We start from the raw sequence: 12,667 nt of genomic DNA, 5'->3' as shown, positions 1-12,667 counted from the left end.
TGTTTACACCTGCACTTTCCCCTATATATATCACTGCCCTTTCGTCTCACTCCTGTTGGTTATTGTGTTTAGTTTCCCGTCTCTTTGCCCCCCGCTAGTCTCGTCTAGTTTTGTACTCCTCTAGTTACCCCTTAGCTTGCCAGCTCCCCTTGTTCCCCTGTCTTTTGCTCCCACTAGTCCCGTCTACTCTGATCCTGTTTCCCGGCTTCGACCTCCCCACTCTCGTTGACCACTCTCTCCCGGATTTGCCCCTTTACTCGACTTTGTTTCCCCGGCTTTTGACCCTACGCTTCCCTCGACAACTCTTCTCTGGATTTGCCCTGTTTGTACTTTTGCCTGCACTGCTATTAAATAAAAGCAGTTTCCTCCGACATTGTGACTGTCTCATCTTGTGTGTGTGTGTGTGTGCGGGTTACATTCTGTTTCATGTTGCCATGTTATTTCAATTCGTCAGATTGTTCTTAGTCTGAAATCGCCTCTGTCTCAATTTATTTGGAGCCTGTTGCAATCATCTGATTTGAAATTACTGTACATAAAAAAACAATGAAATTCACAAGGTAAAACGTAATATAATGTGTAATTGTAGTGCTTTCAATATAGCAATGGGTGAATATAATTTACATATCACACCTTTTTGTTTTTATTAGCATATTTCCTACTGTCCCAAGTTTTTTGGAATTGGGGGTATAGCTTCAAAATTTTGTTCACCATTCACTTGTATTTTATAGACCTGCAGAGCTAAAATATTCTTCTTAAAATCTTTGTTTGAGTTCAGCAGAAGAAAGAAAGTCATACACATCTGGGATGGCATTATGGTGAGTATGGTATTTTTGGTTGAACTATCCATTTAACTACTGTTAACAAATGGAACCTTATTATTAAGTGTTACCTTATATTTTCAGTATAATTTGAGGCTAAATTTAAATTGAATTCTTTCATTTGATATGTCCACCTTTTGCTTTAATGAAAGCATGCATTCGAGCTGGCACAAACTCCACAAAAACCTGATGATCCATGTTATCCCAGCTTATTTCTTTAGTGACCTCTGAAAGTGCAGAATCTTAAATATTTCATGTCATAACATTTCTTTGTTTAAAATTTCAAATGTACATTTACACGTCTTTACTGTGTGCTTTCTTATGTTAACATTTTTTATTGTTTTATATTAAAATGTTCAAACTTTTTAAACTCTAAAGTTTCAAATTAGATTTGTACTTTTTAGAGTGGATTCAGATTTTTGAAGCTACTGTATGTTTGCTTCTCTGTACTGTGACTTGAATATAGAGGGGAAAAAGATGATATTAATGGTTCTTACTATCAGTATTTTTGGTAGTGTTTGCCAGTTTGAGTTTTAACTGCTCCTTCACATTATATAAAGCCTAGTATGCTGTTCAAAGAGAGACAGCCTGGGGAATCGTAGCTTTAGTGCATCTCTATAAATAATACTGCAGTGGGAGGCTTGGCCATCTCGGTTTAGATAAATAAATAAATATATTTGAACTAAAATCCATATCAGCAACCCACAGCCAGTACAACACAGCAGATAAATAAAACATACTGGCTCAGTTATGCAAAAGATGCAATCAAGATTCAAGTTTAGGTGTATGATTTTCTTGCCTATCTAAGAAATGAATTCTTGGCTGTCATATTGAAAGCCTGTTACAAGAAATTCCTTCAGTAGCAGTTATGATATTACTTTTAATCATATGAATACTGCTGTTCTATACCTCAACTCTGGCCTTTATGATCAGTACAGACCATTGTCATGTGTACAACAATAAATGGTAATAATCCATAATAGGTTGTTGTCAGATTTGGCAAGATTGCATATGTTGTGGATAATTGCCATGTAAGAGAGTCTACAATTAGCAATAACTGATACTTTTATTCATTTGTTGCTCTGGGCCTAATCAAAACTGATACGCTCATAGGTTATTTGATCTGTCAGTGTCTGCTGTTACATAAAAATAATCATCTTAACGAAATCTAATGTGTGAAGTAAAAGGTGGCCAATGAAAACGCGAGATAGGATGATGTTCTCCTCCCTCCGGTTTATTTTCTTTTGAAGTTATTTGAACTTGTGTCCACTGATGTGGCTGTCCTGTTACTCTGTGTTGTCTGTCACCAAGGCCTGTGCTCTTTGTTATTTGTCCTAATTTGAGAGGGGGGACAGCTCATATGACATGGGGAGGAAGGGAGTGAGTGGGGGCAAGTAGTTCAACAGAGGGGAATACAGAAGTCCCATTTCTCTTTGCTTGGAAATGACTGTCCACCTCTGTCCCCCATTTTCAGTCTTTTTAGAAAGCTATGTGTCTCCGCATATAGTATATATGTATGTTATACACTGAAAAAAATCATTTTCTTAATCAGTATTTTTGTTTTGTTTTCTAGTAAAAAAATATTGAAAGATCCCAAATGCATATACATCACTTTAAAAAATTGAGAAAGAAAATTCAGAGAATCACAGAATATAGAGTTTCTCGAATTGACATTAAGGTTGTTTTAATATTAGTTAACTACATTAGTTAACATGAACCAACAATCACTGATACTTTTACAAAACCTATTACTTAAATTATTAATTTCAACAAATATTTTCATAATTTTTTTTTTTAAAGTTAACATTAGTTAATTTATTATAAACTAACATGAACTAACAGTGAACAATTTAAATTTTTTTTAGAAATTAACATTAACAAAGATGAATAAATCCTGTTAAATTCTATTGTTCATTGTTAGTTACCTAATGCATTAACTAATGTTAACAATTGGAACCTTACTATAAAGTGTTACCAGTTTATTTACTTACCCAATTGGCAAAGTTTTTTTTTTCTTTCTTATTTTTTTTCTTATTTTAAACATTAATCTCACTCAGTTTCGTTACATTTATGGTTTAAAAAATGTGCAAATAGGCTTCAATTAAAACATAAAAAAAAAAAAAATCTTAATTCAAGATATTCTCTGATAACAAATCTGAATATCTTATGCAATTTTACTTATCTATCTTGTTTTATAGATATTTTTACTGGAATACTAGATATTGAAAAATGCTGATTAGGAAACAGTGTTTGTCTGCTGGATGTAAAATAACAAATAAAGCCTGTATGAGTTGAATGAGCCCATCCCTGTTATGCTTGCCTGGTACTCCATGTTTTGATGTTGATCTGTGCACACACTGCTGCTATATGGAAGTGTCCGGTTACCTAGTGCTCACACTTCCCCTGCCTCTGTACAGAATGAAGAGTGGAGGCAGCAAGGCCTGGGGAAACAACCAGGATGGAGTGGTAGCAAGCCAGCCTGCCCGTGTGGTGGATGAGCGTGAACAGATGGCCATCAGCGGAGGCTTCATCCGAAGGTGAGAGGACCTGGATTCCAGAACACTCAATCGAGAGGTTTAGCTGGAAATGTGCAGAGAGATTCAGCTGTGTAGACAAAAGGTTAAACAAATCTGGTTTAGACAGCTGTGTACGTTCAGATAAATGGCTTTTGGGGGTCAAATGTACATCATCTCTTGGTGTTTGTTTACTTAATATGCATAGATAACCCATGTGCATACAGATGAACGAGATGATTCAGATGATGCTTAGTCTGACTTTAAAACCCCATGAATTCAAAGTGAGAGTTTTGTGGCTTTTAGTCCATGTCTATTAGCTTTGAGGTCTAAGCTACTGTAGAGTCATCCTGATCTCATAAAAATATGTGTCTGTGGTGACAGTTTGGGAAAGTTACTTTACAAGGTTAATTGCACGTATTGCGGCAGTTCCAAGGTGAAATGACCACTGTGTGGCGATAAAACCGAGTTACATTTTTTTTCCCAAACAGATGAGGTTTTTAAGGTTAATGCTCTATCGATTAGATAAAAAAAAAAAACGAACCTAAACCTTAAACCTAACCCATAGTGTAATGAAAAGCAAATGTGAGATGAAAAAGCACAACCTTGTCACTGAAGCATCCACATTATTTTGTGTTGCTACTAGGACACTTCTGGCTTCCATGTCGACTTGCGTGGTCTTCAGGACATGTACCCAGTTTATTTGCATTTAAAGTGTAAAAATCTATTAGTTGAGCTACCACACAATTTTATCATGCATGATTAAGCTTGTAAATGTGGTTGGTTATATAATGAAAATGATAACATAAAAGCTGTTGATCGATTACAATTTTTTATCGAATTAAAATACATGGTATGCCGATTCGTTTGAAACTTAAAAAAACATGTACTGAGATCCATGTGTTTAGATTTGTGTTTCATAAAGCTGTGTTTGAAAGCAAGAACATAGTCTTATTTTGTCTGTTGTGGGTAAGTGTGGTTTGTTCTCTGTATAAGCTGCGCATTGCTTGTACAACTGAAGTTTCGCTTACTGCCCCTTGGAGAAAACAGTTGGTACTTCAAGCTTGAATCGCTCTGATGGTAGGAATATTTCTTATTCCGGTCTGGGGACATGATTAATTGCATTAATGCTTTCATATTTGTTAGTACATTGTTTCTTATAGAATCAGTTGCACTGAATTAATGTGTTAAATCGGCAGCCCTAGTTAAAATTGATTGACTTACAAGTCGCCATACAAAGCGCTATAGTAAAAGTGTTTCTATGTCATAAAGCATAGTGTGAAGAACAGATTGAAAAGTTTGTGTTTATAAACTGATAACCTACGGTTTTACTCGTGATTTACTTGTTTGAAAGTGAATAAAAGTAGTTTTAGTGCCTCTAGTGATTATTTCACCTGGAAACTGCCACAATATGTACAACAAACAATGTAAAAAAGATTCAACATTTTTCAAATTCTATGAGACCAGGTCGGCTAGTGTATTCCTAAACTTGACTTAACTCGCTATGAATGGCAGGTAATGGACCAAAAATAGTGGTGCACTACATAGATTTCTAGAATGAAATTGTCCCTCTTTTAACACGGAAAATAGAAGTGTGCTTGTATGGACTTCAATGCAACAGCTACATTCCATCTTGTTCTTTTGGGTTCAGGGTAACAGATGATGCCCGGGAAAATGAGATGGATGAGAACTTAGAGCAGGTGGGAGGCATCATTGGTAACCTCCGCCACATGGCCCTTGATATGGGCAACGAGATTGATACCCAGAACCGCCAGATCGACAGGATCATGGAGAAGGTATGGATTGACTCTCAAGGCAATATAATGATGAATCACACAGTCCGGAATCCTAGATATATAATAATTGCAGTTTGAACTAACTAAAATGTAAACATAAAAGCTGAAAGGTTTGGTATTAATGAATAAATCTGTGCTAATAAAGTGCTCTTTTAACAACTCATCTTTGCTCCCACTAGGCTGATTCCAACAAGACCAGGATTGACGAAGCCAACCAGAGGGCCACAAAGATGCTCGGCAGTGGCTAAGCCTCTGGTCAGCCTGTTTTTACCAACCGTGCAGTTTGTCAAAAAGGCAATGCGCTTATCATGGTATTTACCTTCTAGGTTTGCACACATGCACATGTCGCCTGGTCCCCATTGTAAATGTTGTTCTATGTGTCGTATGTCATCTTTTTCAATGACTGTCCTCGTAAATTATTTCTTATACTCGGTATCATTCTTTCCAAAGAATATTGTATATAGTGCTGACTCGATGGCTCTTGCTTACTTGTGAAGTTTTTATTGTATTTATCAGCTATATACATATACGTGTGTATGTATACATATACCTGCTTGTATATGTATACATATGTGTGTGCATCTCTCTCTCTCTCTATATATATACTTTTTGCTGGAGGAAATATATAATAGGAATGCTATTCAAGCTGTCTTTTCTTTTTTCTATCTCAGTATTGTCTTGGTAAAACTGTCATACCACACTGCTACTGTCATGCTCCTTATATTGATGTTGTTATGACAACATGAAGAATGGGAAAAAAGATTGTGCAAATGATACTTATACAACAAGCACTTACAATCAATATCCTTGGTTCATATCCCTCATCACAACCATTATCAGTTACTGTTTAGACAATGTGCAACTAGATTCTGTAGCAGTAGTAGTAAAAAACATTGCATTCCAAGTGATGTGAATTGTGCGTTATGCATGACAAATTGTAGATTTTAGCGTCTTATAAATAAAACTTGTTTTAAAAAGATGACAAAAAAAATTAGAATCATGGCAGTAGCAAAATTGACAAAAGCATGCTCAGTATTAGGACACAGTGGAACGTTCCATATTACTGCAAGTTTGCAATAGTGCCACCATTTCAGTAAATATATATTCACAGACTGTGACCTTTGATGTAAAATAATGCAAAAGTGACTTAAAGAGGCAATGTGATGAGAACGCAAAATAATGGTGGTGAGCCTGTCCTGCAAAAATGACTTGTTTTCTAAAAGTGAATATGCAGTTTGGTGTAGAAAATGTTCTTGAAAGGTGGGGACTGGTTGTTTACTGTATCATAGGTTTTGGATGCTCTGAAAAATTATATAAATAATAATTTGCAATGTAAAGCAAAGACACATATTTCTGAGAGACCTTACTTTTATAAGAAGACTGTATCCTGTTAGTTTACTTCCCCCATGTGGTTTGTTATTGGTAAAAAATTATAATAATCCATAACCAAAAAAAATGTAAACAAAAGGGTTTTTTGTTGCTTCTGTACTTAGAGCTATGCACACCAAATCACTAAGATGTTGAATAGTTATCATAAGAAGTCAAATAAATACCTTTCCTGAATGACACATAGGTTCAACTGTGAGATTGATGTCCTCAACGCATGTAATATTGAAACTCCCTCTGTATCCTCTCAGTCTGTGAAGTGGTTGACATTTTGTAGCTAGCTGAAATGATTAAAAATAATAAACCCCTAATCGCTGTTTGTTTCATTATTGTCTTAAAATAACTTACCAACTATTCTGATTCACTTGACATAGCTGGTTATTGGAAGAACAACCAGAGAGCCAATTGGCCACACTTTAAGAAAAACTTCAAGTTTTATTTTGTTTCACATGCATTAAATCAGTAGTACATTGTCAAAGTGATTGGGGTCTCTTAGTCTCCAAACCAAACATGAGGGTTAAAGGGTTAGTTCACCCCAAAATTTTAATTCTCTCATTATTTACTCATCCTAATGCCATTCCAGATGTGTATGACGTTCTTTCACCTGCTGAACATAAATGACGATTTTTAGAGGAATATCTCAGCTCTGTTGGTCCATTAAATGCAAGTGAATGGTGGCCAGAAATTTGAAGCTTCAAAAAGGACATAAAGGCAGCATAAAAGTAACCCATATGACTCCAGTGGTTTATTACCATCAATTCTTCTTCCTGCCCATAGGTGATGGTATGCATGAAGAATGTAAATTGCCAAAAATAAAAGAAGAAGAATGTGTGAAATTGAAAGAGAAAGTTGAGATTATTGGTCAAATGTTCCTTAAATATTGATCTATTTCTCACACACACCTATCATATCACTTCAGAAGACATGGGTTAAACACACTGGATCTGTATGGAATACTTTTATGCTGCCTTTATAAGCTTTTTGGACCTTCAAAGTTCTGTCCACGATTCACTTGCATTGAATGCACAAATGGAGCTGAGATATTCTTCTAAAAATCTTTGTTTGTGTTCAGCAGAAGAAAGATAGTCAAACACATCTGGGATGGCGTTATGGTGAGTAAATAATGAGAGAATTTTCATTTTTGGGTGAAGTATTCCTTTAACACATAATGTAAACATACTGTACTGTATATCATTTATTGTAATGGCTTAGAAAATACCACAGAATGCTATGAGACAGAACTCATGGTTTGGAGTAAATTGCTTTCAGATCACCCTGTGTGCAGGTTGTCCTGTCTGTTTGGGGTGGTGCCCAGGAAGTGTTGATTAATGATGATGCAGTAATAAAATAATCAAGATACATCATCCTAAATTACTTCCATTAGGCAAGAACAACAACACAACATGTTAATATTGCTGATGCTTCACACAAACAGCAATTTAACCAAAAATTGTAATTCATGAAACACTTTCAGTCTGTTCATAGATCACAAGTATATAAGAGCAAAAGATATTCACATGTGCTTTCCCGTTTCAAAGAACTTACACTTGCTTACCGGGGGTACTTTGAAATCGAATACTTGCTTGAAGGTATGTTGAAAGTCATTGGGTGGTAGAGAGAATGCCAAAACACACATTTTAGACAACATTTACTCTCCCTCATGTTGTTCCAAACCTTTGTTTTTTCTGTGAAACACAAAGGGACGATATTAGGCAGACTGTTATGGGAGTGACAGCCAAAGTCACTTTCATTGCATCTTTTTCATACGGTTGTGTTCTATGCAAGAAAAGAAAGTCATATGGGTTTGGAACAACATGATGGGGAGTACACAATTTTAATTTTTGGCTGAAGCATCACCGTAAAAACACTGCTAGACAGAATGCATAGAGATGTTGCAAGCTTGGGAGCATTCTAGGAGATTTTTAGTAGAAAAGAAAAACACATGACAAATGCTCTATTTTTCAATCATTTTTAGACAATGGTAACATAATATGGATTTACTCATCATATACAACATTATAAACAGAAAACAGTTAGCAAGCTAATGTCTCTCCTATCATCTCACACTTGCAGTAAGAGAGACATTTGTGAGAGGTGTTGCAATATCAGGCAACATTGAGCCACATTAATTATTCAACAGCATAACAAAAATATCCACACTGCAGGCGTAGACAGCTGGACAACCCCTGTGTTTACATACCAGATTCAAAGTAAAGTCATACAGAAAAAATATATAGAATACCTCTTATAAGAGGCAATAGAGAATTATGAAGAAGAGATGTTAATGTTGAAGAGAGAGCTTGATGTTGTTATATCTATGGATATTTACATTTACATTTATGCATTTGGCAGACGCTTTTATCCAAAGCGACTTACAGTGCACTTATTACAGGGACAATCCCCCCGGAGCAACCTGGAGTTAAGTGCCTTGCTCAAGGACACAATGGTGGTGGCCATGGGGTTAGAACCTGTGACCTTCTGATTACCAGCCCTGTGCTTTAGCCACTACGCCACCACCACTCTGGATATAATGTATTCTAATAATAGGCCAGGCAGCAGCTGTTTTAAATAGGCCAGCGTGTTTATAAACAGAACCACGTCTGTTGATCGACCCCATAGGTGATAATGCATGCCGATTATGTTGGCCCCGACAGGTGCAGTGTGCGGCATGTGTTTTTATTTCAGACATGCGAGACGTGTAGCCCTTCGAGGTAATAGAATGGAAAAGTGCTGTGAGCTGCATTCCCTCCTGAGGAAGAACAAATGAGATCTCCTCTCATTCTGGCCTTGTGTGCGAAGCAGGCAGATGAATGATGTGTTGTAGTGTGCTTTTCTGCTGACCCAGAGGTAATTAAAGATGCTGGAGATTTACAACGAAGATGTACCCTCTTTCAGACGCAGGAATGGATTCTCTAATATGAAGCTACCTCCTAAGATACAGTAGCTGTTTCGTGTAGTATGATGTTCAAAATATTCTACATCTGTGTCCCACCCCTTCCGTACACTTACTTTATTTAAAACTGTGCTGCTTCCTTAGCTAAGGATCAGTGGGGATTTCTTTAAGACTGCAAGGGAAGCTCAGCTTCCCCTATAATGTCAAAAAAATAATGGTCAAATATGTACTATTGTGTAAACAATTTATTGACTAAAAATGCGTTAGAACACGTTCATCTCGAAGACGAGTTCGTTCAGAATCAGCTACATTACATATAGCAGGTTGACTGACTCAATTTACTTCTCATACATTCCCGTAGCATCAGTGCATTTCCCTGTTGAAGCCGAGCGTCCATTGACTTCAATGGGGCTGCTCTGAACAGTTTTTTCCAGTGCTCCGAAAATAGACGGTCATTGGATAAATGCTGCGATTATGTCCCGCCCACGGACGCTCAGCGTCTCTGGGGGTGAATGAGGAGTGGGCTGGCCCGGACTCCGGGCTTCCGCGTGATGATTGGAGGATCTGTCGAAAGCCTGCGTCTCCTTTTGATTGACAGCGAATCTGTACTATAAGAAGTCACTGAAGCTATTTCGCGCTCAGTCCCATCGCGGATTTCTCAAGTGTAGTCGAAAGAAAAATTGCTGCAACCTATTTCTTTATATTTGTTTGGCGAAATTGCTAGTCAAGTTGCATAATACATTTCACACAATTATACACCACATTCCTTGTTTCAGTTTTACCCCAAGTTTAATATATTTTGTTTTAGAGCGTTCGTTCGTTCGTTCGTTCATTCATTCATACAGTAGGCTAGGCTAGCGTCGTACGGGTGAAACTGCGCACGATGGCAGACGGTGCTAATATTGTCTACCTGATTTTGGCGAAGCCATTTGAAAGTCTTCCTTACGAGGAAAAAATTAGAATTAAACAGCAGGGCAGATCAACACCTAAGATTGATTTAGTGCAAAAAATAGGGTAAATAAGTTTATAATGTAGGCCGAAAATGAGCTTCCCCTCTTTGAAAGACCAGCAGCCGCCACTGCTAAGGATCTATTTTAATACTGTATATACATTTTTCAAAACCCCTAACCCTAAGTATGCATAACTTGTCACACGGCATTTGAACTAGGAACAATAAATCACGTGGCCTGTTGAGGAGAGATGTGCTATACAATTTTTAAGGAATCAGACTTAGAGGAATGTTCCGTGTTCAGAACAAGTTAGGCTCAATCAACATCATTTGTAGCATAATGTGATTTCCACCAAAAAATACATTAGATTCTCCCCTTATTTATTTTTAAAAAATAGAGCAAAAATCACAGTTACAATGATACAACCGTACAATCGAAGTGAATTGGGCCAGTCAATAAACATCAAAATAGAGTCTGGATCAAAAGTATAACCACAAAATGTAAACATTTCTCATGTTAACATGATTTTAGTGTGATAAAATTGCTTACTAACCTTATGTGTGAAATTATATCCAACACTGGGATTTCAGGGTTTTGTTGTTCTGACAACAAAGTTGTAATACTGCATATAACTTTACACAGATATCGTTATTAAGAATTTTTATCACACTAAAATCATGTAAACATGTATAATGTATACGTCTTGTTGCTAAACTTTTGAAACAATGTGTATGCTATTTTAGCATTGATTTATGGACTACTATGAAGGTAAAATAGTGCCTAAATGATTTGCATGTGCAGTGTAAGATTTGTAAAAGTGTTAATGAAGTTACAAGCGTGATAGAAAAATGTGCATGCACAGAGTAAGATTTGAGAAAGAGTAAATCAAATAGCAAGTGTAAAAAATAAATTCTGCATGCACATAGAACGCTTTGTGAAGGTGTATATCAAGTTGCATGCATAAGACAATAATCAATGCTTTAGCAATACTTTAATGCTTTGCATAAGTGTAATTCATGTGTTTTTGTGCCTTAACATGGCCAAAAACATTGTAAATCTGCAATCAGCGATATGCAAGCAAAGAAATGGTGTCTTGAACAGCAAAATGGATTGACTGCGTGGAATCAGTCTGTGTAAAATAAACAACAGCAAATGTGTAAATGACTTGTGGTCATTTACACATTTACAAAATGAGGTTTTCCTTGACCAGTTTACTCTGACCTGATTGTTTTAATAACGTGACAGACCGCTTGCTCTTCATATGGCTCAGCATCGTTCCTCTGGGTATCTCTCTTCTCTTAAATATTAAACTGAAATATTATCACATACTCAGATGCTCTCCTCAAATACCCCCTCCTCCTGTTTCTCATTCACCATCTCAATTTCACTTCTGTTTCACTTTCTCCTCTACATCTTCCTCTCCCCCTCTTTCCACCCCTTCTCCTCCTCCCACTGTATCTGTAACAGATGCTGCATACTGCTCTAGTGCTCTTCCCCTGGCCTGATGTCCCTGCTACCATAGAGCCACAACACACTGTTATAGAGTCAGCAAAGCTCACATGATACACCGAAGCCTGCCTGCCTGATCGGGACGATCTTTCTGTCCCGAACTATGACACGCTCCCAAGATTTGAAAGATCACACATGCAGGCGTTTAATGGAATCTGTCGGACAACCGTTTGTGGTTCGGGAGGGGTGGAGAAGGAAGGACTGTGATGGAGGATGATTTGGGTAGGCCTGTCCCACATAAAGAGGAGGAGTGGAAAATGAATGAGAGAAGGCAGGGTGACTTTACAGTAGTCATTGAGTCTTCTTTCCATGGAACACAAAATATGTTATTAAGAATGTTAGCCGCAGACACCATTCACTTTCATTTTTTTTTCATCCAGTTAATGGTGACTGAGGCTCTCAATCCCTAACATTTTACCTAACTTTCTTTTTTGTGTTCTATAGAAGAAAAATAATCATACAGAGTTGAAACAAAATGAGATTTTTTTTGGTGGCTAACCCTTTAAGGTGCTCGTTTTGTCACTTCACGTGTTTGCTGGAAATCGAACCTACCACATTGGCGTTGCTAGAACTGTGCTCTACTAATTAAGCTATAGGAAAAAGAAAGCGATTTAAATGTTTTTCTGTACAGGCCCGGCTTCTGACAGCTTTGCTAGGGTGGTCTGAGGGATAATATAGGTGGGCATTTGGGATGGGTGAGGGGTTACTCAGACTAGTAATTTAATGTCTTTAATTGGCATAACATGGCATAATTGTCAAGATCATAAGATCCAACATAACTATATTTTATAGTTTTCGTTTT

General features: G+C 37.0%; 1 protein-coding gene across 1 annotated transcript in view; it reads left to right on the top strand.

Annotated features, from left to right (window-relative positions):
• Positions 1-6,818, top strand: part of LOC127621577 (synaptosomal-associated protein 25-A) — a 46,133-nt gene extending 39,315 nt beyond the window's left edge. Inside the window, exons 6-8 of the mRNA XM_052095234.1 lie at positions 3,236-3,355; positions 4,983-5,127; positions 5,307-6,818. Coding sequence (XP_051951194.1) covers positions 3,236-3,355; positions 4,983-5,127; positions 5,307-5,375 — 334 coding nt within the window. The 3' untranslated portion in view covers positions 5,376-6,818. The remainder of the gene's footprint in view (positions 1-3,235; positions 3,356-4,982; positions 5,128-5,306) is intronic.
• The last annotated feature ends 5,849 nt before the right edge of the window (positions 6,819-12,667 follow it).

This window comes from Xyrauchen texanus, chromosome 28 (assembly GCF_025860055.1).
Source record: "Xyrauchen texanus isolate HMW12.3.18 chromosome 28, RBS_HiC_50CHRs, whole genome shotgun sequence".
In the NCBI taxonomy this organism is placed as follows: domain Eukaryota; kingdom Metazoa; phylum Chordata; class Actinopteri; order Cypriniformes; family Catostomidae; genus Xyrauchen; species Xyrauchen texanus.
The sequence above is the reverse complement of the archived record's forward strand: the minus strand, read 5'-3'. Positions and strand labels throughout refer to the sequence as shown.